General features: G+C 41.9%; 3 protein-coding genes across 8 annotated transcripts in view; 1 reads left to right on the forward strand and 2 right to left on the reverse strand.

The window, feature by feature from the left end:
- Positions 1 to 2,285: 2,285 nt before the first annotated feature.
- On the reverse strand, positions 2,286 to 11,113 carry hep (hemipterous). 4 transcript variants are annotated; one of them, XM_065482378.1, is made up of 9 exons: positions 10,864 to 11,113; positions 10,477 to 10,661; positions 10,012 to 10,353; positions 9,774 to 9,953; positions 8,934 to 9,157; positions 8,614 to 8,880; positions 7,581 to 7,916; positions 6,870 to 7,217; positions 2,286 to 4,401 (listed from the first exon to the last, which is right to left on the reverse strand). In XM_065482378.1, exons 1-9 carry the CDS (start codon positions 11,027 to 11,029, stop codon positions 4,209 to 4,211), a joined length of 2,241 nt encoding a protein of 746 aa, XP_065338450.1. In that variant the 5' UTR covers positions 11,030 to 11,113; the 3' UTR covers positions 2,286 to 4,208. The 4 variants fall into 4 exon arrangements, with proteins under 4 accessions (XP_065338450.1, XP_065338628.1, XP_065338542.1 ...); XM_065482470.1 differs by having other exon boundaries at positions 4,383 to 4,511; positions 10,864 to 11,112; XM_065482556.1 differs by lacking the exon at positions 6,870 to 7,217 and having other exon boundaries at positions 10,864 to 11,111.
- Positions 11,114 to 11,522: 409 nt separating this feature from the next.
- Atg13 (Autophagy-related 13) lies at positions 11,523 to 15,166 on the forward strand. 3 transcript variants are annotated; one of them, XM_065482937.1, is made up of 5 exons: positions 11,523 to 11,685; positions 11,993 to 12,353; positions 12,944 to 13,109; positions 13,172 to 13,644; positions 14,568 to 15,166. In XM_065482937.1, the coding sequence occupies exons 2-5, from the start codon at positions 12,006 to 12,008 to the stop codon at positions 14,778 to 14,780; spliced, it is 1,200 nt and encodes a 399-aa protein (XP_065339009.1). In that variant the 5' UTR covers positions 11,523 to 11,685; positions 11,993 to 12,005; the 3' UTR covers positions 14,781 to 15,166. The 3 variants fall into 3 exon arrangements, with proteins under 3 accessions (XP_065339009.1, XP_065338835.1, XP_065338926.1); XM_065482763.1 differs by lacking the exon at positions 11,523 to 11,685 and having other exon boundaries at positions 11,975 to 12,353; XM_065482854.1 differs by lacking the exon at positions 11,523 to 11,685 and having other exon boundaries at positions 11,976 to 12,353; positions 13,172 to 13,635.
- A 45-nt stretch (positions 15,167 to 15,211) lies between these two features.
- Positions 15,212 to 25,919, reverse strand: part of FMRFaR (FMRFamide Receptor) — a 35,492-nt gene continuing 24,784 nt past the window's right edge. Inside the window, exons 2-4 of the mRNA XM_065483068.1 lie at positions 18,842 to 19,217; positions 18,351 to 18,722; positions 15,212 to 17,459 (exon numbers count right to left, since the gene is read on the reverse strand). Of these exons, the coding sequence (XP_065339140.1) occupies positions 16,956 to 17,459; positions 18,351 to 18,722; positions 18,842 to 19,174 (1,209 nt within the window). The 5' untranslated portion in view covers positions 19,175 to 19,217 and the 3' untranslated portion in view covers positions 15,212 to 16,955. The remainder of the gene's footprint in view (positions 17,460 to 18,350; positions 18,723 to 18,841; positions 19,218 to 25,919) is intronic.

The raw sequence follows: 25,919 nt of genomic DNA on the forward strand, positions 1-25,919 counted from the left end.
ATTTCGAGGCAATATAATTAAATACTCGTTGAAAAAGAAACAGGTACTCCCATAGATAAATAAATAAGGAAAGTATTGTCACACGTTTCCATTGTTTTGAAAATTTGTTCAACAATTTGGAATGGTCAAAAGAGGACACTTTGCTACCAGTTAAAATATACATTTTATTATGTAATATTCTCCTAAATTCACAGCACTCAACCCTATTTCATCGGTTGAGATCTATCAAAAGGTGCAGGGAAAATCTTTGTTGTGAAATAAAATAAGATTTCAAGTAAGGACGATAGCCTTCACCGTTTGCAGCCACTTATTTTTTTTTAAAAAAAAAATAGGTTAATTCTAGCTTTACTGAATCGTTATTAGGATTAATTTACGCATTGGCATCAAGGATTTTCCGGGGTTTTGCAGTCCGACTGCACTCCCCTCTGATTGAGAATCGAAACAGCGTTCAAAAACGTGTAAGTTATTTTCTATGCAATCGAGCTACCCATTCTTATTTATTTGCTTTTTGTAAGATCTTTTAGTACATTAAATCACTCCATATGGTTTACTTTTTCATTTGAGAAATACTAGATAGTGTCCTATTCAACAAAGTTCATCGACAGCAGGAAATACTTTAATAGTCGGCGCCTAAAAAGCAGGTGATGAAGCGTGAAATATTTTTTCGCGGAAACTTTCCTCACTCATGCGCTCATATCTGTTGAAAAATGAAAAGTGTCCGCGCCTCCGTGCTCGAACGGTCTATAAATATACGCACAATGGACAAATTCTTTCGAGTGAATGCGTGTTTGTTTAGTGAAAGCGAGAGTGCAGGCCGAAAATGTGTATCGGAGATGCTGTAACTGATTCGAACCGTCAGGAAAAGCAGACGGGTTTTCTCTTGAGCGCGCGCACCAGTGTCCGACCGACGCACTTACATCACCGTCAATTTTCTAATCCGCGTAGGGGCCGCGGGGATCTGTTTCCGCCGAGCTAGAAGAGAGAAAAGAGATGCCTGATCCACTGCCCCCCAGCCTGCTTTCGTAACCTTTTAATAATACACGCGCAGGTGATGATCACATCGCAACAGACCGCACACACTCACGGGCCTAAATTACGCGAAACATTAAAAATTATGCAACCGGACAGACCAAAATTTTTCGCCGCTCCTTGCCACAAAAATTGCTAGCGGAAAATAATTTTTTAAATAATCTTCTATGATCAATTCAAGTCGTTGAAAAACCGCAGTTTAAATTATACCCTCGCTATTTAAGCCTGAGAAATGTGAATGATAGATAGGATTGAGAAATTTAAAAGTGGATTAAGTACAGAAAAATTCTAAGAAATACTTCTTATACCTTTTACCTTAAATATGTTCTAGCCCATTTTTGAAACAGCTAAAACTTTTCCAGGTTGACGTTTGAATTTCTTAGAAAATCGGCTGCAAAATTTGCACGGAAAACAATCAGCGAGCGTGAGCACTGGCTCCCTATTGGAAATTAGGATTTATTTCACCAGAAGGGAAATTTACCTCATCATAATTCGCACACCGATGTACAGATAGCGACGAGAAGAATCGAAAAATCATTGAAAGCTCGTTCAATTTTTCGAGAAGCTTGGTATATTCTCAAATTTATCTTTTAATTGGTCCTTATTTGGTTTTTAAAATTGTTGAGATATTGATTCTAACTAACAATATGATCAACTGCTAAAAAATTAAATTAATCGTTGGTTGCCCTATATTAATCCTTTTTAAAAAATCTGCAGAGATGGGGCCAAAAAACTACTAACTTGATTCAATCGAAACGTTAGGCGGGCTGCTGGCCTGGTAAACGAAATTGCGGCCAGTCATGAAAACTTCCGTTCAAGGTGATACAACCTGTTCGTCCCGTGCACACACATTTTGCAAATAACAATTATAGCGCAGCCACTCTTCTCGTGCATTTTAGCGAGGCGCGGTGCCGCAATTATTTGCGATCGAGTCTCCGGTCTGAATTTCTGAAGTGAAAACCAGTTTGAGAAACCTGTTGCACGTCTAAAAGCAAACAAAATCTCTACTCGGCGAACATTTTCCCGAACGAGGTGGCTGCTGATTTATCACGAATAGGTGGCATTTGCTTCTCAACTGGAACGGCGGCGCCTTCTTGTCATTTCCACTTTTGACCTTTCACTGCTTCTTCCTGGTGCGTCTGGCATAGGTCAAACACTTTTCGTCAACGCACTCTTACTCTCAAAAAGCAGCAAACGAGCTCAATTATTCAGCTTTCTCTTTGTCGTTGAGGGCAAGACAAACAAACACAATTGGATTCGTTTGTCGGTTCCATCCGTCCGACCGCATTATATTTTTCCTTTAATTTTGAGTCATAAATAGTTATGTACAGTGAGCAATCCGAGTAGTAAATTGTTGTTGTCGTCGCTCTTGTTGCCCGACTCAGCAGCAGCAGCCAAAACAAACACTCTCATGTCTTTTGATTGTTACACAATACAATAAGTAAAATAAATTTCCAAAGTGCGACACCAAAAGAGTCGGTGCGCGAGTCTGTTCGTCGAAAGCAGCCCTCGCACTTTGCGAATCACAATTGAATTAAAAAAAGTATCGTTCTTCACAGATATGTCCGTCCAAATCAACACAAGTGATCACAAATCAGACTATTAACGCTGGATTCGACCGCAGCGTTATTCTATTTCACTGTCCTCGGTTCCCGTACAAAAAATTTCCTCGGTTCGCAGTCACACTTTAAAAAAATCGAGAAAATGGCACGGAAAAGACACCAAGCGCCACTTTTGATTGGATCCACGCGAAGCGAAGACACTTTTTACACTTTTACATACTCAAGCATTACATTACGATAATGTGGCAGTTCCGCGAGTGAGGTATTTGTGTTTTCAAATGGCACTTGCAATGTTTGACAACGTCAAAGTTCTCTGAGTCATTGAAACTCGTGTCTACTGTTCAAAATTCAAATGAAAGACTGGAGCACCCGTAGCAAAATTTAGAAAAGAAAAATGTTGCGGGTCGGAGGAAAAAATTCGTGTGAGGTCAAGCAAACTCTACGAAATTTACTCCAGAAATCGGTCATTCCTGGTAGATTATTTCATAATAATTTTTTTTATATATTCACTTTTACTAAATTATTTTAACACTCTAAGACTTCAGTATTTAATCTTTCTGCGGTATTATTAAAAAAAATCAATATGTGCTTTGGATTTCTCTCGCCAAGCCCGATGCAACAATGTGCTACTAGGCATACTTCCTTGGGGATTGCAAATAGTATAAATATTCCAAAAATCACTGCATTGCCACCCCTTACAATAATTCAAAATTACAACACATAAAAATTAAATGCAAAATAACGTAAAATTCAGCGATTTCAAAAAGCTTGCTATACCTTTTTCAATGCAGTTAAAATATAGCAATTTCGGGGTGGAAGCTAAGCATTCCAGAGCCCATCAGCTGGTTAGGGGAGGTCGAGATGGTGTGCAGGCTTTTCGATTCTGATGGTTAAAAATTTGCAAAATTCAAATATGTAAAAAAAGCTGTTTTTTACTTTCAAAAGGGAATTTCAAGAAAACTAAAACAATAACTCTGAAATTTTCACACATTTCATGGGACAACTTTCAAGCACATTTTTTAAAATCCAAATTACGGAGCTCATTTCCAAAATTTTGATTAAATAGTTAAATTAACAAGAGTGACCTTTGACCTTGAACTAGGACATCAAGTTGGGTGTTAGTTCGATTGGACTCACATCAGCGAGAGGAATCCGAAGCACACCTTTCACTTCTGAAATTGCACCGTGGGGAGATAAGATACTGAGACGTCTCAAGGTTTTTCAAAGTTGTTCCACAGAACCCTTATATTCTGGTGTAAATTTCTTAAAGGTTGCTTGACCTCATGCCAATTTTGTCCTTCGAACTGTGACATAACATCTAATTAAGTGTTCGAAAATTAAAATAAAATTTCGAAAAATAAATAATCTCTTGTGAAAAAATCGCACAGCAAGAATTAACAGCGTCAATCTGTGAGAAAATAAATTTTATTGCACGAGCGTGATCTGGGGGCGAGAGTGTCTGCTTTGGCGCGCGCGCGGAAGTGAAAATGTCTTTGGTTCGACGTGTGCAGCTTCGGCTCGACTAGATCAACTCTTGGACTTGAAGAGGCGACTCAGCGTGCCCCACGACAGCCCCGAAATCCGCCTGTGCCGCGAGCGGACTTCGGGGGCCTCATGCTAGAGCTGCTCGTGCAGGTCGGAAGCGCCGCCGCCCCCGGCCCCGCCGGGCAGGGTGCGCCGCTGCGGCTCGGGGGTGCACTGGTAGCGCAGCCGGAACGGCGCCGCCCGCCCGTGCTGCGGTGACCCTGGCACCGACATGCTCTCGTTGATGCGCCGCGGCGGCGGCTCCGGTGGCGCCGGCGACACGTGCCTACAATCAAACAACAAACCAGTCACGGTTAGTCCGGCTCGGAATAGGCCCGCCGCATCCAGATTGACAACTATCACACTAGTAAATCCAAGTCGGACTTGGAGGTGGACCTGTCGAAATGAAACAGGAATAAATAGACGATATTAAATTAATGAAATCATGACAATTGGTTCTTTCTTGCTTAGAAAACACCAATCGTGGTAATTATGGAGGTATGAGATTATCAGAAAGTGGAAAAATGAAAATTTAAAAATGGAGGCGAAAAATTAGCCGTTAATTTTGGAAGATATGCCGATTTCCCTGTGGTAAATTCAGTTAAAACGTGAAAAATAAAAAGTCAGAAGCCTCTCTCTATACCAAAAATGTTCTTATTTTTTGGTTTTAATATTAGAAAGGAAAAAATCTCTAAATGGTACAGTAATTTTTTCCAGTATTGCATGGTTAGTATATTAAAATTAATGACCCCGCAAGAAATTCGTATTCCATATTAGAGTGATTTTATTTTCCTATCATAATGTCCGACAACATCTTCAAAATTATGTTACCAATCTAGGAAATATTTAAAAAATTTGAGGGTGCAACTAGATTTTAAACCATCAAAAACTGGTTAAATAATTTGGGGGAAAAATACCACCAATACATATATATTCCTTCATGATTATCCTGAAACTGCATTTAACAAACTGCTTTAAAAGGGAGTGTCTCTGAATAAGTTATTTCTCTGAGGAATGCAGTATTTTGCATAATTTCAGATGCAAGTGAGTTAAGTCACGGACAATCTGGCAGGCATCCAGTCCAGCGCTGCAGACGTAATTAAGCGAAACCGATTAGTGACAGTTCCGCTACCAATCTACTTCCACAACTGAACGGCAATAAATAATCGCAGCAATACATGTCACAATAGATCCCGAATGCAACAGAGTGTTGCATTAACATTTAATTCATGAGTTGACGTTTCAGAAGCGCCTGTTTCAGTCTAACTTTAAATTGGAAGCAAAAATGCGTTCTGATTGGGCCAATATGCATCTTAAAGTGAACATTTTTAAGATATTATCCCAGATTGACGGTGAAATTGCTTTCCAAACTCATGAGAAATCCGGATACAGGGGACAAATAATTGTCAACAGTGTGAGAATAAAGGAGAAATATGTTCAAACTTGTTTGTTGTAGGCGAGTCGACGGCCCTGCAATTTTGCAAATAAAAAAGAGGAAGTCAATCTCAAATTAGAAAATGTAAAGCAGCAATTTAAAATAAATTGGAATATTCTGTTATAACTATTATCTTCGCAGGACAGCATTCACCCAAGAAAAATAAATTTATTTTTCTTCTTGCATTATCACAATTCTTTTATAATGTTCCTTTGAATTTTTAGAAAGGAACAGCTCAGCTGGAAAATTTCGTTAAGTTTTTTTAATTGATTTATTTGATTTTCCTAGATGTATATTTTTACTTCCCTATTTTTGATTAGCCCATAATGTGTGTTTTCTGGGATGTGGCGCATTGAAGTGTGAAGTGGATCCTAAATGATCAACATTTCGTATTTTTACTTTAACAAACAGAAACTGCTTATTCTGAGAAAGTCAGTGCAATTGGCGAAAATCGGAACTGGGCATTTGTTAAACGTTATAAAATGTTATTTTCTCCAGAAATTACGCATTTACCCAATATTTGAAATTGTTGAGAGCATAGTGGTGTGGCCCTACATTTATTTTATTTTAATTAATTAATGCCACACAAATTTTCATAAAAAACACATTGGTGGAGTTTCGATTTTGAGGAAAAACGCAAATGGTTAAACACTTTTTCAGTTAAAGGCGTGAAAAACCGACTAGAACCTGCCGGAAAATCCAGTTTAAACCAGTGCTGTATTTAACCGGCTGGCTGATCTGGCGAACGCTGCTAACAAGTGCTCCATTGAATTTATAGTTAGTGGAATTTAGCACAAATAAATCTGTGCAATGTGCAATAATCAAATCAGGACAGAGTATTGGTAATTTTTCCGATTTTGCCACATTGCTCGAAAAATTAAACAGTTTGGTCCTTGATTTTTCACTTGATTTCGACACCTCAATCCCGAACCGATCTATCCAATCTATCCGATCTATCCAATCTATCCGATCTATCCAAAGGTGTGCGAATTATGAGCTAAATATCCCCTAGCGAAAAAAATCATGATTTTCAAAAAAAGAGACAGCGATCAGGAACACTTTTGATTTGGACCAATTCAATGAGAGACACTGCAAAAATATAGCCACTTCAATACTTAAAGGATAATCATCAATCTCATGTCGGCATTTATGAGAACTTGTTTGATTTCCTACACATTGAAATTCAAATAAACAAAAAGAAGCGGAGGATAGGGCACGTCAAAGTGCGAGTTTGGCAAAGGCGGGCGAAATAGTGCGACAGAGAGCGTGAAAAGCGGACGCAAGCCAGGGACAAGGGAAGCGGGGGTGTGGGTGGTCACCTTCGGGGAAGCGAGGGAGAGGCGTAGCGTGCGTCAGCGCCGAGGCTGCGTCTGGTGGTGTCGAGGAAACCCCTGCGGAGGCGCGGCGACTCGTCGGCGGCGCTGGTGGCGAGGATGCGGGTGGCCCGCGGGGGCGGCGACGGCGGGGGCAGCACGAGTGTCGTCTCGCGCTGCAGCAGGTGCTCCGTGTAGACGGGCGGCGGACTGCGTGCGTACGCCGGTGCCGCCTGCAGCAGCGGCGACCGCCGGCCCAGCTGCATGTGCAGGTACGACGCGAACCACTTGTCGGGCGAGTGGGGGCGGTGGTGCGCGGACGCAGGTGGAGGCGGGGGTGAGAAGCTGAACGCCCTGCAAGCAGCCACACAGACAAGCCTAGAGGACACGGTTCTCTCCCTGACACCCGAAAAGCCCAAAAAGCACGCTGGTCGAACCCGTCATTCAGATGAGAGGACTTGGTTGTGACGGCAAAAGCAAGAGGGCCACTTTTTAACTAGGGATGTGCACATTTAACTGGTTGAGGAAATGAGGAGAGATTCTGAGATATAACAATTGCAAATTCACTGTTTATGCAACAGTTCAATCAGACTAAATATAAAAAACCAGTTTTACACATCCCAGCATATTAGAAGAGGCGGTGTGGCAGAGGAAGAAGCACATTTAAGAAATAGAAAAAGCCAAGATGAGACGGGGTGATTCGCAATAACTACGCACCTGTGGTAGACAGGGGGAGGCGTGCCGTTGGTCTGAGGCTCAGAGGGGTGCCGTTTGCGCTGCTCAATCGGGTAGATCCGAGGAGGAATGGTGGGCGGCAGTTCGGGGTGTAGCCGCTCGTGCGGGAAGGCGCGAGACTCGCTGCGGCCGTAAATGGGCTGGTCCGGCTGCTGGTAGTACCTGTGAGCCTGCTCCTGGTACCTGACCGGTTGCTCCTGGTACCTAGGGTCGGACAGGTTGCGGTGGTGGAACTGAGAGTGGTTGAACACGCCCTGCCTCCGCGGCGGGGTCGGCGACGCCTGGGACATGCTCGAGCCGGACGAAGAGGGCGTGTACCTACAAAAAAACGTTTGGCATTCGTCCTTCTCACAACGAAAGCATAGCCATTGATCCGAAAAATTGATTTTTTTCTCACTTCTAGATTTTAAATTTAAATGAAAAGTTGATTAAGCACTAGAGCACAAATCTTGGCAAATTTGGAAAGCTGATGAAATTTTTAACATATTATAGAAAATTTAGTCCTCACCACAATTTCCTAGAAAGGTTTTTTTTAAATTGACTAGAATTTACTAGCAAGTTATGCATCACGCGCATCACGCAAAAAAATTGAAGCAGCCAAAATAAACGTTATTTTAAAACTATCTTAGACAAAATTAAATTCTACTACAAGCCTCTACATTTTGGCACGAGAATTTCCCAGAGCTAAATATTTGGGAAAATCACGAACTTTACCAAAAGTAAAAAATTTAATTTCGCACATCATTTGATTTCATCTCGCTAAGAAGATTCCAGAAATGTAAAGGTTTTGAAGATCCCACAACTTGCCAAGAAATAATGGAAGTTTTAAATTTCTTAATATCGCACTACTTAAATATATAAATTTAGGAGGCGTGTCTCAAGCAAACCTTAAATAACGGCAGCAATTCCTTGCGCAAACCGTAATCTTAAATCAATAAAATTGTTCGCGAAACACACCTCATTTATTGGAAAAAAAGGTGTATTCATCATGACTGGACAAAAATAGAAAACTTGCTTTCTGATGGGGCTGGTGACTGGTGTGTTGGTGCTGGCGTGGACATAGGTGGGACTGAGGCAGGCGGTGGGCGACGACACCGTGTTGGTGCTGGCGTTCGAGTAGCTGGGACTTGACTTGGTCTGTACCGCGGTGGATGTCACGCTCGGCTCGAAAGTGGACGCGTACCACTGCGCCAGGTCCACCTCCTTGTGCTCGTAATTGAGAATGAAAGCTTCCTTCAGCAGCTTGCGGTACTTTGGCCTTTTCTGGTAGTTCTTAGTTAAACTAAAATTAAAGTGGATTAGAAGGAGAAAGGGCAAAGCAGGCTGTTTGCTCACCAGCTAGAGACGAAAGTGTGGAATTCGGGCGAGAACGACTGGTCGGCAGGTAGCATCGGCGGATCTTCATTTATCACCTTTGTCAGCACCTCAAAGTCTGTTTTACAGTTAGTGTAGGGGAAGTGGCCCGACGCGAGCTCCACCAGAGTGATGCCTAGTGACCAAACGTCTGCTCGGATGTCATAGTCTGGGTTTGTTGGGTTCGGCGGGTCAATTCTCTCCGGCTGAAACGAGTTTGCTCCATAAAACAGGGATGAAAAATCACAATTGTTTTAAACGCCTCTGGTTTAATTTTTTAACCTCTGCTAAGCACATCCTGTGGGCTAAGAGCTCACTGGGTCCCAATAACAAAGAGCGGATAACATGGGGCCTGAGTGACTGCAGAGGAGTTTGGGCCCAAAGTTTATTGAAACGCAAGACATTTGTCCCTAAAGCCGCTGGAAAGGTGCGAAAACAAGCAAGTGGCAAGTTGGCACCAGTGCGACTTCCAGGCCATTGAGCTATTTGAGCATTTCGAGTCACTTATCTAACCACCTTTTGCCATCTCTGACATTGGGCTGCCAGTATTAGATCCCCGAAATACTCAATTATCTCCCATTGCTTTGACACTCTTGAGAATGACTTAACAATTCGAGTTATTTAAAATTTAACGCAATTTGAAGTTTAGAAAATAGTTGGCAATGTAAGTATGACCTCAACAAGAACTGAAGGACAAACAGAAAAGTATGGTGGAATTGAGGGCAGTAAAGCAGTAACGACATTATTTTATGTAAGTTCTACAAAGCAATTTTGAATTTTAAAGTAACGATTTAAATAAAATCAAAAGAATAAGACAGTCACCGCCATATATGCTGCACAGCCAGCGCCTCGCGTCTTGGCCTTGGAGTCGACTAGGCGGCCTGAGATGCCAAAGTCGCAGAGTTTGACGTTTCCACGCTCATCAAGTAGTATGTTGCTCGGTTTGACATCCCTATGGATGACGCCGTGCATTTCCTTAAGGTAATGCAGTGCTTTAACCGTCTGAAAGATAAATTGAAGGATCACGACAAATCAGGGGAGTTAAGTCGAGGAGACTCACGGCCACGGTGACCTTGCCAAGCACGTCCTCAGGCACAGGTTGCTTGATTCGCTTGAGCAGTTTGTCGAAGCAGGTGGCCATAAGTTCCATGCAGATCCACACGTCGGCGTCCGTGATGAAGCAGCCGAGGCACTGCACAATGAAGGGACAGTCGTGCGACTTGAGCACCACCTCGATGTCCATGATGATGCGCTTGTTTTCCTCCTTGTTGCCCGAACGCCGCATCTGTTTCACCGCGATCACCGTGTCGCTCGGCTTGTGCAGCATTTTCACTACGTGACCGCAAGTGCCGTAGCCCAGGTCGCCCAGGTGCTCTAGTTCATACTCCACTGTTTGGTATTTCTGCAAAATACGTCGATGCTACTTATTTCCTTCTCAAGATTATGCGTAAATATGAATTTATTTAATTTTCTAAACCAAAAAAATTTAAATCGATAAAATCAATAATGTCATGTTCTGACGCACTTTGCCCTGGATATTAAGGATGCCATTCTGCTGCATAATCTCCTTCATCTTGGCGTCGATCTCGGCGGCCGACTCCTGCGGCCTGTTCTGCACGTAGACCGGTAGTCCCGGCAGCATCAACTCCTTCCTCGACCTGGTGGGGGTGCCCTCGTGCCGCGGGGGCAGCGGGGACGATGGGTCGCACACTGCAACATCAACAACAACAATGAACCAACCCATGTCCGTGTCGTCCCTCTTTTAAGAACATAGAAAAAGCTTGGGCTGCTTCTGGGGCAGCTCGAGGGCCGCCCCCGTGGAGACCATGCCGCCGCCAGGGGTGCAGGGGGCTTCGCGAGTGGCTGACAGGGCGGAAAAACGGGCACAGCCCGGGGCAATGGGGGCTCTTACGTCGCTGCGGTCTGTTGATGGTCGCCGGCCGCCGGACCGCGGGCGTCGACTCCACGCCGTCGGCCAGGCCCTCACGCTCGCTAGCAGCATTCTCCGCCTTCAGCCGGGCCTCCAGATCCGAAATTTTTAGCGCTATCCGCTCCGTACTTATCGAAGCGCTAGACATTTTGGATTATTTTCTCTTCCATCACTGACGACAATGACGACATCTGACGGTGGCACATGAGTTTCACCTCGAGCCCAAAACTATCGCTTTGTGATTGGTGCTGATTGGCTGAGCACGGTCAATTTTAAAGCACTCAGTTTAACGCCATGTTTAATGGTTAATAAAATTAAAGTTAACAAACAAGAAGGAATTTAACATGGCGTTTGTTCTTCTCTTCTTGCATTTTATACAGCTGAATTACACGATGTTGGTCATGTGCTACAGAGAACCGGTAGTTTAAAAGTTTAAATTTAATACCTCATTTCAAAAAAACTGACGATTTTCCAAATTCTCTTTCAACTTATTTATCTCAAATATGAAAAGCATGATATCAATTTTAATGTGGACTTTGAGTAAATTTTATCAGTGGTTGGAGTACACGATTTCGAATGTAAACCGGTATGTATTGAAATGATGACATTTAAAATCGAAAGCTTTTCCGCATGTTGCCTGCAGGTGCATGATCAGCGTACGTAAGAAGAACCACGTCGTATGTATGTTGTTATTGTGGTGTGACGTGTGATCAACGATCGGATTGTCAAGAGTGATTTCTCCACCAGCGATTTCTGTTTCACGAGGCTCGTCCCCAAGCGATGCTTTGATCTTGCTATCCATTTGTAAGTTCCCTGCACCCCATGTACAAAATAGACGCCCTAAATTCGCAAATTATTGATTCGAAAAGGGTTTTCGTCGAGGTGGGCGTGGCGGCCTACGTGTTTCTGCTCACACAAATTGGTCTATTTTCGGTAGCAAAGGCAGGGCTGCTGCATTTTTTTTATTTTCAACGTGTGGAGAGCGATTATCCAATAAGTACGCACATTTTTAGCGTGCGTGTTCACATTTCGTGTTATTTAAATCCCTGAGAGATCGAAGAACGAGGACAAGGTCGCTAATAATAGTAGTGCGTTTTTTTAAAATTTCCAGATCGAGGACACCGATGGTTGAAATGGCTTGCAAACTGAGCGAGCAAGATCGCACTGAGCTCGAGAAATACATCAAGTTTCTGGCAATTAAGGCGATGCAATTGATCGTGCAGGGCAGGTTAGGCACGCGCATGGCGACCAAGTGCAAGCCGCAGTCATCAGGCACCGACTGGTTCAATTTGGACATCGAAGACGTGCCTGAGGTGACAGCGATGACCAAAGGCGCCTTGGCCGGCAACAACCACAAGCTGCCCATCTGCGCCGAGATCAGCCTCAAGACGACCGAGGGAGACCACATGGTCCTCGAGACGTGGATGCTTGGCATCACGGAACCAACCGAAACCTTCTCATACTCTGGAAAAGTGCGTTTGCCTCATCACTGTTTATTTTAGTTGGAATTTTCGGGCAGGTTTTACACATTTTACACTTTTTTTCATGAATTTGGCAATTTAGACAGAAAGAAACTCCCGTGCAAATAATTATTTAACTAAGAACTGAAAAATTGCGTGAAATCCTCTTTAACTATATTTTAAATTCAAGCTAAAATTTTCACAGGTTGCAGGTTGCCTTATAAATTTGCGAGAAAATCGACTCCTAAGTTTATATTATATTTTATCAAGCGGCGAGCACTGTCTCCCTATTGAAAAACAGGATTAATTTCTCAAGAAGGGAAATTTACCTCTTAATTTTCACACCATTGGAACGATCTTGACAAGATGAATCGAAATGAAGCGAAAAAACATTTACATGTCGTTGGATATTACGTGAAATTTGGTACATACTTGGGGAATAGTTTGGAGCTGATTTTGTAGTAAATGAGAGTTGCGCTTCCTTATATATTATACAAAATCAGTGATTTTTGAAATTTTTTCTCCTCTAATAGAGCGTGTAGTGATAAGTTTTTCTCTTATCATGCGTATTATGTCCAGCTATAAATTGGGTAATTTTTCAGTCGAAAGTCACGCACGCTATCTACAACCGCATGACAACGCTGCTGAAGTCTCTGCTGACTGTGTCCAGGGCGACACCGCCGTACAAGCTGTCGCGGAGACAAGGTGCAGACTCTTACCTCATTTGCTACCGCATCTACAGTGGAGAGCCCCAACTGCATGTGCTAGGTGCGCATTTCTATTAAAATATTATAAAATTTGGTTGGTTAATTTTTTAAATTGTCGATCAGGTGAGGGTAAAAACCAGAAGAGGCTGGGCCAGCTGTGCACACCGCTGGGCACGATCGTGTTGTCAGTGGCGTTCAGGACAAAAATGACCATCTCACCGCAGCAGAGCAAGGACATCATGGTCAAGTCGGATCACTTCAACCCGGATCTAAGTCCAAAGCATACTCGCTACCAGAATGAGCAGAACGGGGATAACTCTTTGAGCAAGACTATCAAGGCCGGCGCATTCGCTGATCCAAACACAAGGCGGCCACACTCTCGCCTCTTCACGCAGGACGACGATGAGATTCCCTTTGCCAAGTTGTTGGCTCCAGCCGCCAAGCCACAGACTACTGACCAGGACAACGGCTCCAGGGTGCAGCAGGACAATGCGGAAAACAACAACACAACGTCTGCAACCAAGTCCATCAGCAACTCGCGACGCTCCAGTTACTCGGCCAATGATGATTTCATCTTGCTTGATTTGGTAATTATGGTAATTACTCCTTTTTTTATAATACCAAGATTATTTCTCCAAATTCGTAGATTATAAAAAATATCAGGAGAATAATTTTAGGAAATGTTTCTCATTCAATATTTATTGTGGTGTAAACAATAACGTCATATTCAAGATAGTGGCTTTTAACTGATAACTTAAATTGCTTTTGGAAAATTAAATTAGAGTGAACTTGTGGTTCGAAGAAAATTTGTTGAATGTTTTCAGTAAATAACATAAAAGACCAAGTCCAAAGAAAGTAAATAAAACATACTTATGTAAAGCAAAGATTTCCTAAAAAATATCCAGGTTTTTATAGGTGGAAATTTAACGAAACTTTAAAGCTATGAAGCATATATATGCAAACCTGAATCCTATTCATTTTTATTATCGGTTCACTTCTTTTGAGATGCGCGACCCCCTCATTGGAGGAAGCCCAGTCCAGAAAATGACCAGTATTTGTTACGGCTCTTGCCTTTTTGAATCACTAGACTTTTGTCCTTTGTAATTAATTCACGCATTATGGAAAGGTGCAAACCAACTAGTAGAGAGTCGGAAAGCTTTCGCAATCCTCACAAATTTGTATTGGTTCATCATCAATGCATGAGAGTTTAATGTAGGCGCAAAACATTGCTTGGGTTCTCACATAGCAAGTGCACACAAATAATGAGCTCAACATTGCGAGCCAACGGCTTGGTAAAAGCTTAATTTATATCCATTGACTTGGCCAAAATAGTCTAATTTTTCCGCCTCGAATTTTTATGTAAGAAAAATCAGAGAGCTTACATTTGAATGTTTAAATTACAAATGCTTGGAAAAATTTAGCGAGAAAGTTACAGATTTCATGCAGACTTTTTTCTTGATGTATCTTCATATCTTAAATTATTTTTTAACTAAAGATTTATCATTTTGGGCTATTGCAGAATCCCCCGTTTGCGGAAGGAAACGTGAACGGTGAGCTGGGTGCTTTTTATCGGCAGTGTCAGACAGCGCCGCCGCTGCAGACGTTCTCAAGTCTGCCAACGCTGGCCGAGCAGGTGTCTACGTTATCGTCGCAGCTAGAGATGTTCGAGGAAAGCCAAGCCGAGTTTGACGCCCTCGTCAACTCGCTTGTATCACAGCCCTCTCTTAAATGAAAATTGTGGAGTAATATCCCTACAAGACTGATTACGCTAATGCTTGGTAATATCTTTGCCATACTATACAGATAGTTGCGATCGGTGATAAATTGCTTATTTGAATAAAATTGTTGAAAGCGGGGGTTTCGGGATATCTAGTCGGTGGTCACAGGTCCCAAAATTCCCAGAATCGTTGAAATCAGTACGCTAAAAGCAATTCATATTTAGTACTCTCTCTCTTGAGTTTGCTGTTTTGCAAATCAGAAGTTTTGTAATTTGGGAATAAAATTATTTGAGCGCTTCAAAACTGTGACAACACGTTTAATAAAACGATAATCGGCTGCGAACGCAATTTAAATCGTGTAAAATTACCTTGTTAATAAAATTGCCTTTCTTTAAAACAATTTCCCGTCTTTTAAGGTTGGAGTGAGAAGAAAAACACACGTTAATTACACTTGGAATGAAATAGCTCGTTAATTTATTGAGATGCTGCTTAGACGTCGTGTCATCATTTTACACCAATCCATTCACGATCTTTGCGTTTAAACTCGTAAATTCATTTTTAAAACACCGACAAAGGGGTTGTTCAGAGAAAAATCACAGAGAGCGTCTTTTTGCACTTTCCTTTTCGGTCCGAGTGTTGCTTGTTGACAATGGGATGACGCATATTCACAGAATAAATTAAATGTTTCAGCTGGAGTTTCCACGAGAGCTAATAGATAAAATACAATATTCTTAAATACCTGCCTCTTCCCCTGCTATATTTTACCTTTTTTAATTATGTAGAAAGGTTGATAAAATTTAGCTCTGCATTTCCAGCGTAAAATTCCCCTAAACAGTTTAGCACGTTTCTCAGTCCTGTGAATTTTCTTGTAGATGGCTCAGTACCTAGGCAAGAAAATCCGTCCATTTTTGCAAGTATTTTCAACATTTCCTAGCGGGAGTGTGAAAGAATAAATCGCTTTTCTCGAAGACTGAATCAGTTTTTGCTAATTACAACAATGCGATTGCGATTCATCCATACAGACCACAATATTACAGGAAAGTGCTGCAAATTCATTTGAATCGCAACAGAGTCAAGTATTTTCTCAAACATTTGGATAATTTTTATTACATACAGGCCAGAAAGAGATTTAGGAGAAAAGTTTACTCCGTGTCAACTCCAGCTGCAATGAAATCTGAAATAGCACACACAGGATAGTCTGTGTGTGTTACAACTGCTTAACTCCCTTAAGAACTCCATTCTTAAGCCCGAGTGGCGATGGTGGTGCCTTTGACGGCCGGGAGAAAATGGCTTTGTCTTCCAGCGTACGCCACAGGCAAGAATCTTTTCAGTTTAGGATTTTTTAATTCATGGATTTAAAGAAATACTTTTGGAATTAAAATTTTGGCAGTGCCAATCAGTTCCTGAGGGTCGGAATAGGTTAGATAGCTGGATTAATCGGTCAGCAATTCGACGCAATGTGCCAAACATTGGCGGAAACATAAAAGCCGTATAATTTCAGCGATTTTCTGTTTGAACCTAGCAAAATAAAGTACCACAAGAACGCCGCCGACCAATCAGAGAAAGGAGCTCTGTGGCAGCTGCTAATGCTAACCCCAGCAACCCACTGTGGAATCCCTGGCAACGAAACCCCAAAAACTTTTCCCCAGCAACTGCAGTTCGTTACCAAACATGTTTTCGCGCGGTTTTTCCTCCCATTGACCTAATAATTGTTATAGATCACACGCTTTCTTAGCAGGCAAGGAGCCAGATCGAGACTGCAGCGCGACTGCGACAGCCAGCACAAGGGAGTCGAGCGAGAAATGAAGCTGTTAACTGGTCTGCACCTTGTTGCTTTCGCTGGCTGTCGCTGTGGAACTGCTGTCTCGATCTTAAGACCAGCGTGCTCACTTTTCTGATTGGTAGCTGGTGTTCTTGAGTTACTATATTTTTGCTAGGTTTCTCTTAAAAAGAGTTTTATGTTATCGCTAATTTTGGCATGTCAAATTTTAAGCTGGTTGATTCGTTTAGCTAACCTTTATTCGACCCTCTGAAATCGATTGGCACTGTCAAAAATAAAATTCTAGTGCTCCTTTAAGACAAATAATAAGACGTGCGGCACACACCGACCTCCATAAGCCCAGGGGGGTCGTGTGTGTGGCGAGCGAGAACGGTATAGGACAAGCAACGGACGCGAGGGGGTTTAGCATTCAGCACTGCTCGTCGAGCCCCTTGAGCTCGTCAGCGGGGTAATAGACGCAGCGCGGGGTGGCGGACGGCGCCAGCAGCTGCAGCTTGACGTCGCGTCCGCCGGCCGGCCTGGGCAGACGGCCGCTGGGTTGGCGCACGCTGAACGTGCGGCCGTTGGATACGAAGCTCTCCTCGTGCGTAGCGTCGGGCGAGTCGCGGCCACCGCGGCAGCACCGCCCGCCGCGATTCGGCCAGAACAGCTTGAGGAAGAGCCGCTTGAATTTGTCGCCGAAGATGACGTAGATTATGAAGTTAACAGACGAGTTGATGGCCACCAACAAGTTGCTCGTGGCGATCAGCTCGTCCTGCAGAATGCCATAGAACGCTTCCAGCACGTTGTTCACCAGTGGCAAGATGTTGCACATGAAGAAGACCACCACGACGCACATCAGCATCGTTGCCAGCCCGATCTCCTTCTTCTGCAGCCGAGACAACCGCTGCCGTTCCGCGTTCGCCTTCCGCACCTGAAAAAAATAAAAAGAAGAAATAAATCAACCGTCGGGAAAACTTGATTTTAGAATAAATTTCATCCTCGTGTTCTCCAATACTCAGGGGTGCACGAGGCAAAAAATTCATTCCATTTTAGAGAAGCGATTTTATAAAGAGGCACGATGAGGCTCTAGGGGCTGAAACAGCAGTTACATTTACGCGGAAGTTTTGCGAAATTACTTTTTTCTCTCTTTGCAATTTTCGCATTTAGTTTTACTATTTTGTGATAATGAAATTTGACAGATGCCGAGATTTCACTGATTTTGTGTTTTTCAATGAGCCTGTAAAATTGTGGAAAGCACTCAGAAATTATTCTCTAAATGGGGCACATAATTAAGCATCATACTATTGGTGTAGATTTATTAGCAATACCAACCTGATATTAAACTCTACAAAAATGATTTTTCTGTACAAGAGGAATTAAAAATTTGAATTACATTTTCTATCAGAAATTAAAATTGCTGACAATATGTACTAAAGTCAAAAATAGTGTTTTTTTTTGTAAATTAAAATTGCAAGCAGAAGTATTAGCTAAAACAATGTTTAATAAAAAATCTCACTCAAAAAATTTCTCCTATAATTAAAAAAAAATACTTCAAACGTTCAAACTGAAGATAGTATTTTTCTACTCAATATTGTCTCCTTAAAATTTAGCAGTATAGATCATTATTTAGGAAAGCATTAGCCGATAATTTTCTTTAGAAATGGCTTAACTTATAATGTTCCAAATAATATTTTTACAAATAAAAACAACTATATTTCTACCCCTGAATTAGCAATATCAAAACTCAAAATATTTTTTATCCATTAACTAAACCCCATCCATTTTATTCGCATGCAATTAAAAAAGACAGGGCTCTAAGTACCTGCATGTAGATAGCGCAGTTGAAGATGGCGAGGGCAAGGAAGGGGACGAAGTACATGACGAGCAGGTAGGACCAGTTGACGTAGATGGTGATGTAGAGGGGGTGGTTGCGCAGCGCCGAAGCGGACACCATGTAGACGGTGGTGTTGTGCGGCGGCAGCACGTCGGACACGCGCTCCACCTCGAAGAAGCGCGGCGTGTTGTACAGCACGGAGAAGAGCACGATCAGCACGACGTAGATTCGCGCCCGGCCGTACGTGCAGAGCGAGCGCGCACGCAGCGGGTGGCACACGGCCACGTATCGCTCCAGGGTCACCGTCAGGGTCAGGTACACCGAACCAGTCTGCGCGATCAGGCCCACCGGGTAGACAAACTGTGACAACATTCAAATCAAAGTAATGAATTACAATAAAAATGTGATTTCAGTTCACAATAAGTTCTATGATTGAATATTTCGTAAAAAAATATAAGGAGCATGCAAAAGGTACCGACCCTGGCGATGGAAGGGTAGACGTAGTAGGAGTAGTGCGGCAGCCAGCCGGTGTATGCGGCGATCGAGGGCAGCGAGAAGATGAGGATGGCGGCGACGAGGAGGGCGGCGTCGCAGCGCGCCAGCCCCACGAGCAGACAGTTGATGCTGGAACGCATTTGCGGCCGCGACAGGATCACCATGGTCAGCACGTTGCCGAGGATGCCGAGCAGGCTGACCAACCCCAGCAGCACCCCCTTCACCAGGAATTCGTACACCTGGCGCAGCTCGTCGCCGCCGCCACCCCCGCCACCCGCCTCCACCTCCGCCTCGGTCACATTGGTCACGTTTTCCATCGGCTCAGGTCACGTCGCCCCAACCGTCCGCCATCCTTTCAACCTGCAACAGAACGAGGGACGAAAAAATCAGTGATGAGCATGAAAAGGGAGAGCAAATCGCTTTCCCAAAAAAAATTTCTTTAATCTGGGGCAGGGTTCGCCAATTTTGCAATGCGCATAAAAAACTAACCGGAAACCCAATTTACGGTTTTTCCACATTTTTTTACAACTTTGACAGATACATTTGCCAAAAAATCTAGTAAAATATAAGTCAATAAGATACATTATTATTTTGTTACACCAAAATTTCGAAAGATTAACAAGAAATTTCCTCTAATTTCATACTCTGTAGGTTGGTAGTAAGAAATAAAATTACTGAATTAGTAAGTAGTGCACTCTACTTGTTGTGAATTTCCTTTTACTTTATACATACATCGTTATTCTCAAATCATTCTTTATTGATTCCACAAATACCAACGCGAACTGGTAAATTTGGAATAAATTATATCCGATTTGACATAATTTCCTCCAATTTCCGTATTAAATTTCTGCTCTATTGAGAAATTGGAGACGGAAAAAACGCATTTCAGACTTTCCTCCGCGAACGAACTTTGGTAAATCCTGCGAGGGCAATTCTGGCTTTGGTAAATTGGCCGTAAAACGCCGAGGCAGCGCTAGTTTTTCTCCGCTGTAAAGTTGTTAATAAAATCGTGGCGTTTCCCTAGCACTCTTGAGATTGCGTGGCTGCGCAAATAAGAGTAAATAATCCGACACCTGGCTGACAAGATTGGCAAACAAAGTTTGGCAGACGCAATTTGCCGCCGCCACGAGCTCCCGGCTCTCGACGTCGTCATTAAATTAAACCGAAAATCTGTGATGATTAATGCGCCTGCAGCTCACCACACACGCTGCACCGCAAGGCACTTGTGTCCGGCGGGTTGCATATCCTTACCCACAAGCGTGACTTTGCTGCTTTTTATTCAATCGAGTCTAAATCGATTTGTGTGCGGAGATGCGGTCTTGCAACGCGACGTTATTCAGGTTAAAAATTTAAATATCCGTCGTGACACTTTGTTTCCATGCAGTGGAATTTAACTAGATTCCTTTTCTAGCTCCAACTGCTGTTCTGTTTTTCCATTTGTCATGTACATTCAGAATGTAGGTCAAAACCAAAAAAGCAAAGTTCCACCTGTCAGCTTGTTCTGTTAAATTAATCATAGAAGAGGCGGAACAGCTTGCCGAGGCACTTAGCTGTAAAAAAGCAAGAACGCCGCGTGCGAGCAACAGAAACGATGGTGTTCTGCATTTTCTGCCAGATTTTTGCCTCCTGCCGACGACGAGACGATTCGCTAATGGAACGCAACACTCCCTGAAGACCACTCGGTTTCGCTTGGCGTGACACGAGAGCAGCAAAAGTTTTGATTCCGACGAATAATTAGTAGCAATAGAGATCCAGACCTTGCGGTGCGGATTGAGGTCGGAGAGTGTCCGATGCATAAAGCGTACCGAGACGAGTTTAAGTCGCACAGGGATGCGTCAAACAAACTTGTGCCTATGGAAAGCGCAACCATATTACTACGCACAATGGAATAATGCGAGCACCGTTGCAGAATTGCTACGCACTTTGCGCAAATAGTTTGCCGCTCGCACGCCGCCAAATGAGCTCCGAGCAGCTTGTCAATTATTTGCATCCTTCTATTTGATCAGCTAGAATGATGCACAATGCAATACAGCTGGAATGGGATTGCTGCGTGTTCATTTGCAATAAAAGCTGCGCAGTTTTTCTCATGGACGTTTATTCTCACAATTTGTCACAGGTCGGAATCAAGCGTGACAGAAAGAGTGACACTTCTGGCAAACAGGTGTGCTATATTCCTTAATAAATTATTTTTTAAGGAGGATTGACACTGGAAATCCTCGTTGGCAATATGAAAAATAGTCCCCAAGGATTGACCCAGGGAACACTTAAAATATTTTAGGAAAGTGGCTGCGAAGTTAGCATGTTTTCAATTGGTGAGGACTGTCTGCCTACTTGAATTGTTATAATTTTACAACAAATAGTTTCCCCACAAAGTATGTTAACGATAGGAATCGAAATCTGAAAAAATACATGGTCAAGCCATGTAAATTTGGAGAAAAATGGCAAAATTGGAATTTAAATTGCAAAAAAGAAGCTCTTTTTTATTATAGCTCATTTTAAAACTCAAGTTTTTTTTTTAGTAAAAGGCCCCCTGAGATAAACCTTTGTCGACACTTTGAAGTTAGGATAAGCTTGTTGGTATTTGTAGTTTTCACTCAACAATTCATCTCATCAATCCAGCCTTTAGCTTCAGATCTATTTTTGAATGAGGAAACTGTGTCACATTTAAAAATTATATTTATACCCTTGACACTCTCCCTTACGCCAAAATTTCAGCTTGGTTGCACAAAAATCATTTGTCACGTCCCTGGCGCGCTGAATAGGACGCATTTGAGTCTCTTGTTCAGCTTCGCGCACAATTGGTGAAAACGAGGGATTTACAGCCAAAAGGGTTAATTTGCACGCGGCAAGAGCCATTGAAAAACAGAGCCAAAGCCGCTTATTTTGAGCGCGTCATTTGCGTCGGTGGATAATTATTTGCTCACACCAACTCAAACCCAACGTTTTCACATTCAAAAACACCAAATCACTCCAAATTTATACGTCCTGTGTTTCAAAACTGTACCCACCTGACACTTTTTGCGTCTGCTAGGCATTCTAAATATAGAATTATGAATAATTTTATAAATTTAGAGAGTAAATCCGTTTGATTTTTACTGCAGCTGCTATAAACAAATCTAGATTTTTAATTTTATTTATCCCTGTTCTCTCACTTGCCAACTTTTGCAAATGAAAACATTGAAACCGCAACAATCGTGTTTGGTGAACGTGTGTCTGTCAGTCAGCAAAAGGCACCCTTCTATTTTTGATTTACCAAATAGCTAGGGATTCAAATAATTTTGGCTCAATTCCAGAGACTTTACAGAGATTGTTAACCATGAATTTTTAAATACGAGAATCTCCAGAAGTAAGAATACTCAGATTGCTTTAACAGATTGCTTTTAACTTTGAAGCTAGAAACAATTTGTTGGGATTCAATTGTCGGTAATCGTCAATAATTTGATACATACATACAAACAAGCAGTTTTCACTCAGCACTGTGTCCCATTAGTTCGTTTAATTAAAAAATGGGCTATATAGTGACAAATTTTGAGTCTAAAATAATTAAAGTGGATTGATACAGAGCAACAATAATTCAAATTATGTATTAAAATTATATGTAGGCAAAGGTTGACCGAATAGATACATAGTTTTAAAGATTGGTTCGCATTGTTAAGCGCGATGTTTGGAGGGTCGAGTGTGAGCTGATATTATGAAATCACGACCTTTCTAAAAAATTTAGTGTTACACCTATAGGTCAATTTCAGATTTAACTCAATCCTTAAAGATGCAATATTGGCAACAAGGATTTTCGGAACTATCCAGTACCACTTTCCTCTTTAAATATTTTTGGTTTGTTCTATAGTGACTCAAGTTAGTTGTTATTTCACTCCATTCACCCCTGTTGAAATTTTCACGCTTATGAGGGAGGCACAAAAAAGTCATGGAGACACAACAAAGCACGTTATTTAGACACACTCTCAATGCACTCGGGTGGAAGCAATTAAATGTCTTCCTCTCGCGCGGAAGTAATTGCGGGCAGGTCCCAATTGTGGGGACGGGTAATCCTTCCATTTGCCGTCGGGGCAAGTTTTTGGGATCATCAGACGATTACGCGAGAGATTAAAGCTGGGAAGAGGCGCTTTTACCAGCCTCGCATTAATTCCTAATGGGTCTCCCTCTCTGGCAGAGACGAGCAAAATTAAAACACCCGAAAAGAATTCACCACTCTCTCCGCACAATTACGCCGGCGGAGGAGTGTTGGAATATAAAAGTGCCGCCAGATTCGACCCTTTTCGCACTTAATCCGCACACATAAGCAGCGCTCTTCCAAAATAATTTTCTAAAATTCCCCCATTTAACTTGGTGGCAAACTTTTTGAATCTGTTAATAAATTTTTTTGCTTTATTCAAATTCGAATAATTACAGAATATTGATGTCGAAAAATATTATTTGAATCTATATATATGCGATGGCTAAAAGTGTAATTATCTCTCATTTTTTATTGTACTCAGTAATGAGGACGACCGAGCGTTTTTAACGACCGGTAATTTTTAAAATGTCCTGCAGCGTTGAATTTTATTTTGCAGGTAAAGTACTGCTAATCTGGCAGCTGGTTTTAAAGTGCGAGAGAGTGTGATAGCATTATTGTCTCTGCAATTATTTCACTCTTTTACAGCCATTCCTCATTTTTTATTATTCATTTTAAATCTGTATTAAACTTAAAATCCTTCATTTGGGGTTTTCCTGTTTAATATTATGTGCCCAGCAAACTAAAATCTAAAAGAACCGCTTTTGACCTATTCATGCAAGGTTTGCAAACCCTTGAACAATCTTCCATTGATTTTGAAAGACTATAAAGCATAATTGTTTTGAGTGATGCAATTAATTTATGTAATTGGTAAGGTACGTGGCAAAGTCAACTCATTTTTTTGTCCGTGCGTCCATGCGATTTCTACCTGTTATTCTAAATCAGTGCTTTGGGTGCTATTGCTGGTTTAAATGGAGAATAAATAAATAAAAAAATATATCAAACAAACAGGCCCAATGCTAGTGGACACAGAATACGTCAATAGATTTGGATCCAAGGTTACTCGATTGTTGATTCATTGTAAGTTTTTTTGTCTTTGTCATACCAAACAGTCAAATAAACAACAATTGGATCTAAAAGCGAGCTAAGGGAATGTCTTCCATCTTTGCCACCATGATTGTGAGCAGCAAAGATGGCAAGTAATTCATCGAGTCTATTGTTTGTGTAATTTAGCTACAGTTTATCTCTACAATTTGCAATCAAAAAATTAGGACGAAGTATCACAGTCAAAATTTCAGATTTTGCCAAATTGCTCGTAAGCTAAAAGGTCTACTGCCAATGATTTATCGATTCATTTCGTTTCCTTTCATCGTGATCTATCCAATGGTGTGCGAATTTCCTTTGTGGAGAAATAAATCATTATTTTCATTAAGAATACAGTGCGCTCACTGCTTTAGCAAACTTTGGAGCCAATTTTATCGCAAATTTCCACGGCAATCTGGGAATATTTTTAAAACATTACGAGTATCAATGTAAAAATTATTTGTCACACTTTTTCTGTACAGCTTTGTTTAAGATGGTTGATTTTATAGGCAATCTTACCATGTGGCGGGAAGTGGGCTTATTGGCTTGTTTTTCAATTTCAAAGAGAAAAAACCCCACGCAATTGTTTACACACTGTTAAGACAGGACAGAATGGTGGTTCTGCCGAAAAATAGGGTTTCACTCTGCCAAAGAGGAGTGACGGAAGTTGATCAGAGCGTTTTAAATCAAAGTGGCGCAATGCACTTCTTGTTTCATGACGGTGTTGATTACAACTCTCACTGGAATTTCATTTCGAGTACACAGCAGCATCGGGTACTTCCGAAGCATCGCGTCTCTTTGAAAAGCGACAAATCCAAGTGAATTTACGCTAAAAGGATTTGGCGCCTTTGAAGGAAGGAAGGAAGGAAGGAAGGAAGGGGCCACACGTGCACAAGAGGCTCTGCGGCAGCGCGGCTGGCAATCAAGCGAGTGCTTTCGCACAAACACACTGAATCAGCAGCCGAGGATAATTGCATTGTTTGCCACTACTGCCGCCGCCGCCGGCTGCGAAATCATAATTGCTCGAGTGGTCTCCGCAGGCACGGGCGAATCAATTTATGCAGGCCGTTGCTTGCATGCGACAATTACAAAATTGCAATTACAAACTGCGGATTTGAAACTAGAACGGCGCGCGCGAGAGAGAGTTGGCTCGGCCGCAAGTGCACCTGGACCAGAAGCCGAAGCATGCAGCAAATTGCTTTCTCCGCCGCGCAGGCAAAAGGGTCGCGAGAATAATGGAAATGCACTCTGGAGCGCAAATATTGGAAGAGCAGCCATGGAAATCGGGAGCAGTTCCTCAAGGTATCGCCGATTGTGCGGCTAACTGCGCACATACATGATGCACTCACCCGATCGCTCAGTTCCTCAGTGTATTGAAAATCTATGCCCCCTTCGCATGAGCCACTGCTGTCTCGAAAGTTTGGGAATTATATATATTTTTAGTTGAAATTTATAAACTAAAAGTAGCGCCTTCGGGTGAGCTCAATTTAATTATTATGATATTATAAAAATGTTTTTCTTGTCTGATTTGCACTGCAAAAAAAGTTCAGACCAATGAGATTTTGTTTTATGTCTAAAAAATATCGATTTGAAATTCTTAACAGTTTTAAACTGATGACTAGTTTTTTACTAGAGCTGTGAGTTTTAGAAGGTTTTTGTAGGAATAAGGTCTTCTGTTTTTAGATTCTTTTCTTGCAATTAAGACGGTTTGAGACGTTCTTAGGTATCTTTTAAGCCTATTAAAAATTAGCATTTTCACAGAAAAAGCTTACATTTTTTGTCCAATTTTCAACAGATACTTTTCTGAAGATGAATTTTTAAAACAGTTCAATGATTTGAAAATAAAAACAAAATGTACAGTGAGTAAATACAATGAGTCAAAAATCTAAACGAACAAACCACAATATAAATTACACCGCTATAACCTCAAGGAATGTGGATCTTTGTGGGGTGAAAAGAAATAAGGAATA

The sequence above is a fragment of the Cloeon dipterum genome, chromosome 1, assembly GCF_949628265.1.
Source record: "Cloeon dipterum chromosome 1, ieCloDipt1.1, whole genome shotgun sequence".
In the NCBI taxonomy this organism is placed as follows: Eukaryota; Metazoa; Arthropoda; class Insecta; order Ephemeroptera; family Baetidae; genus Cloeon; species Cloeon dipterum.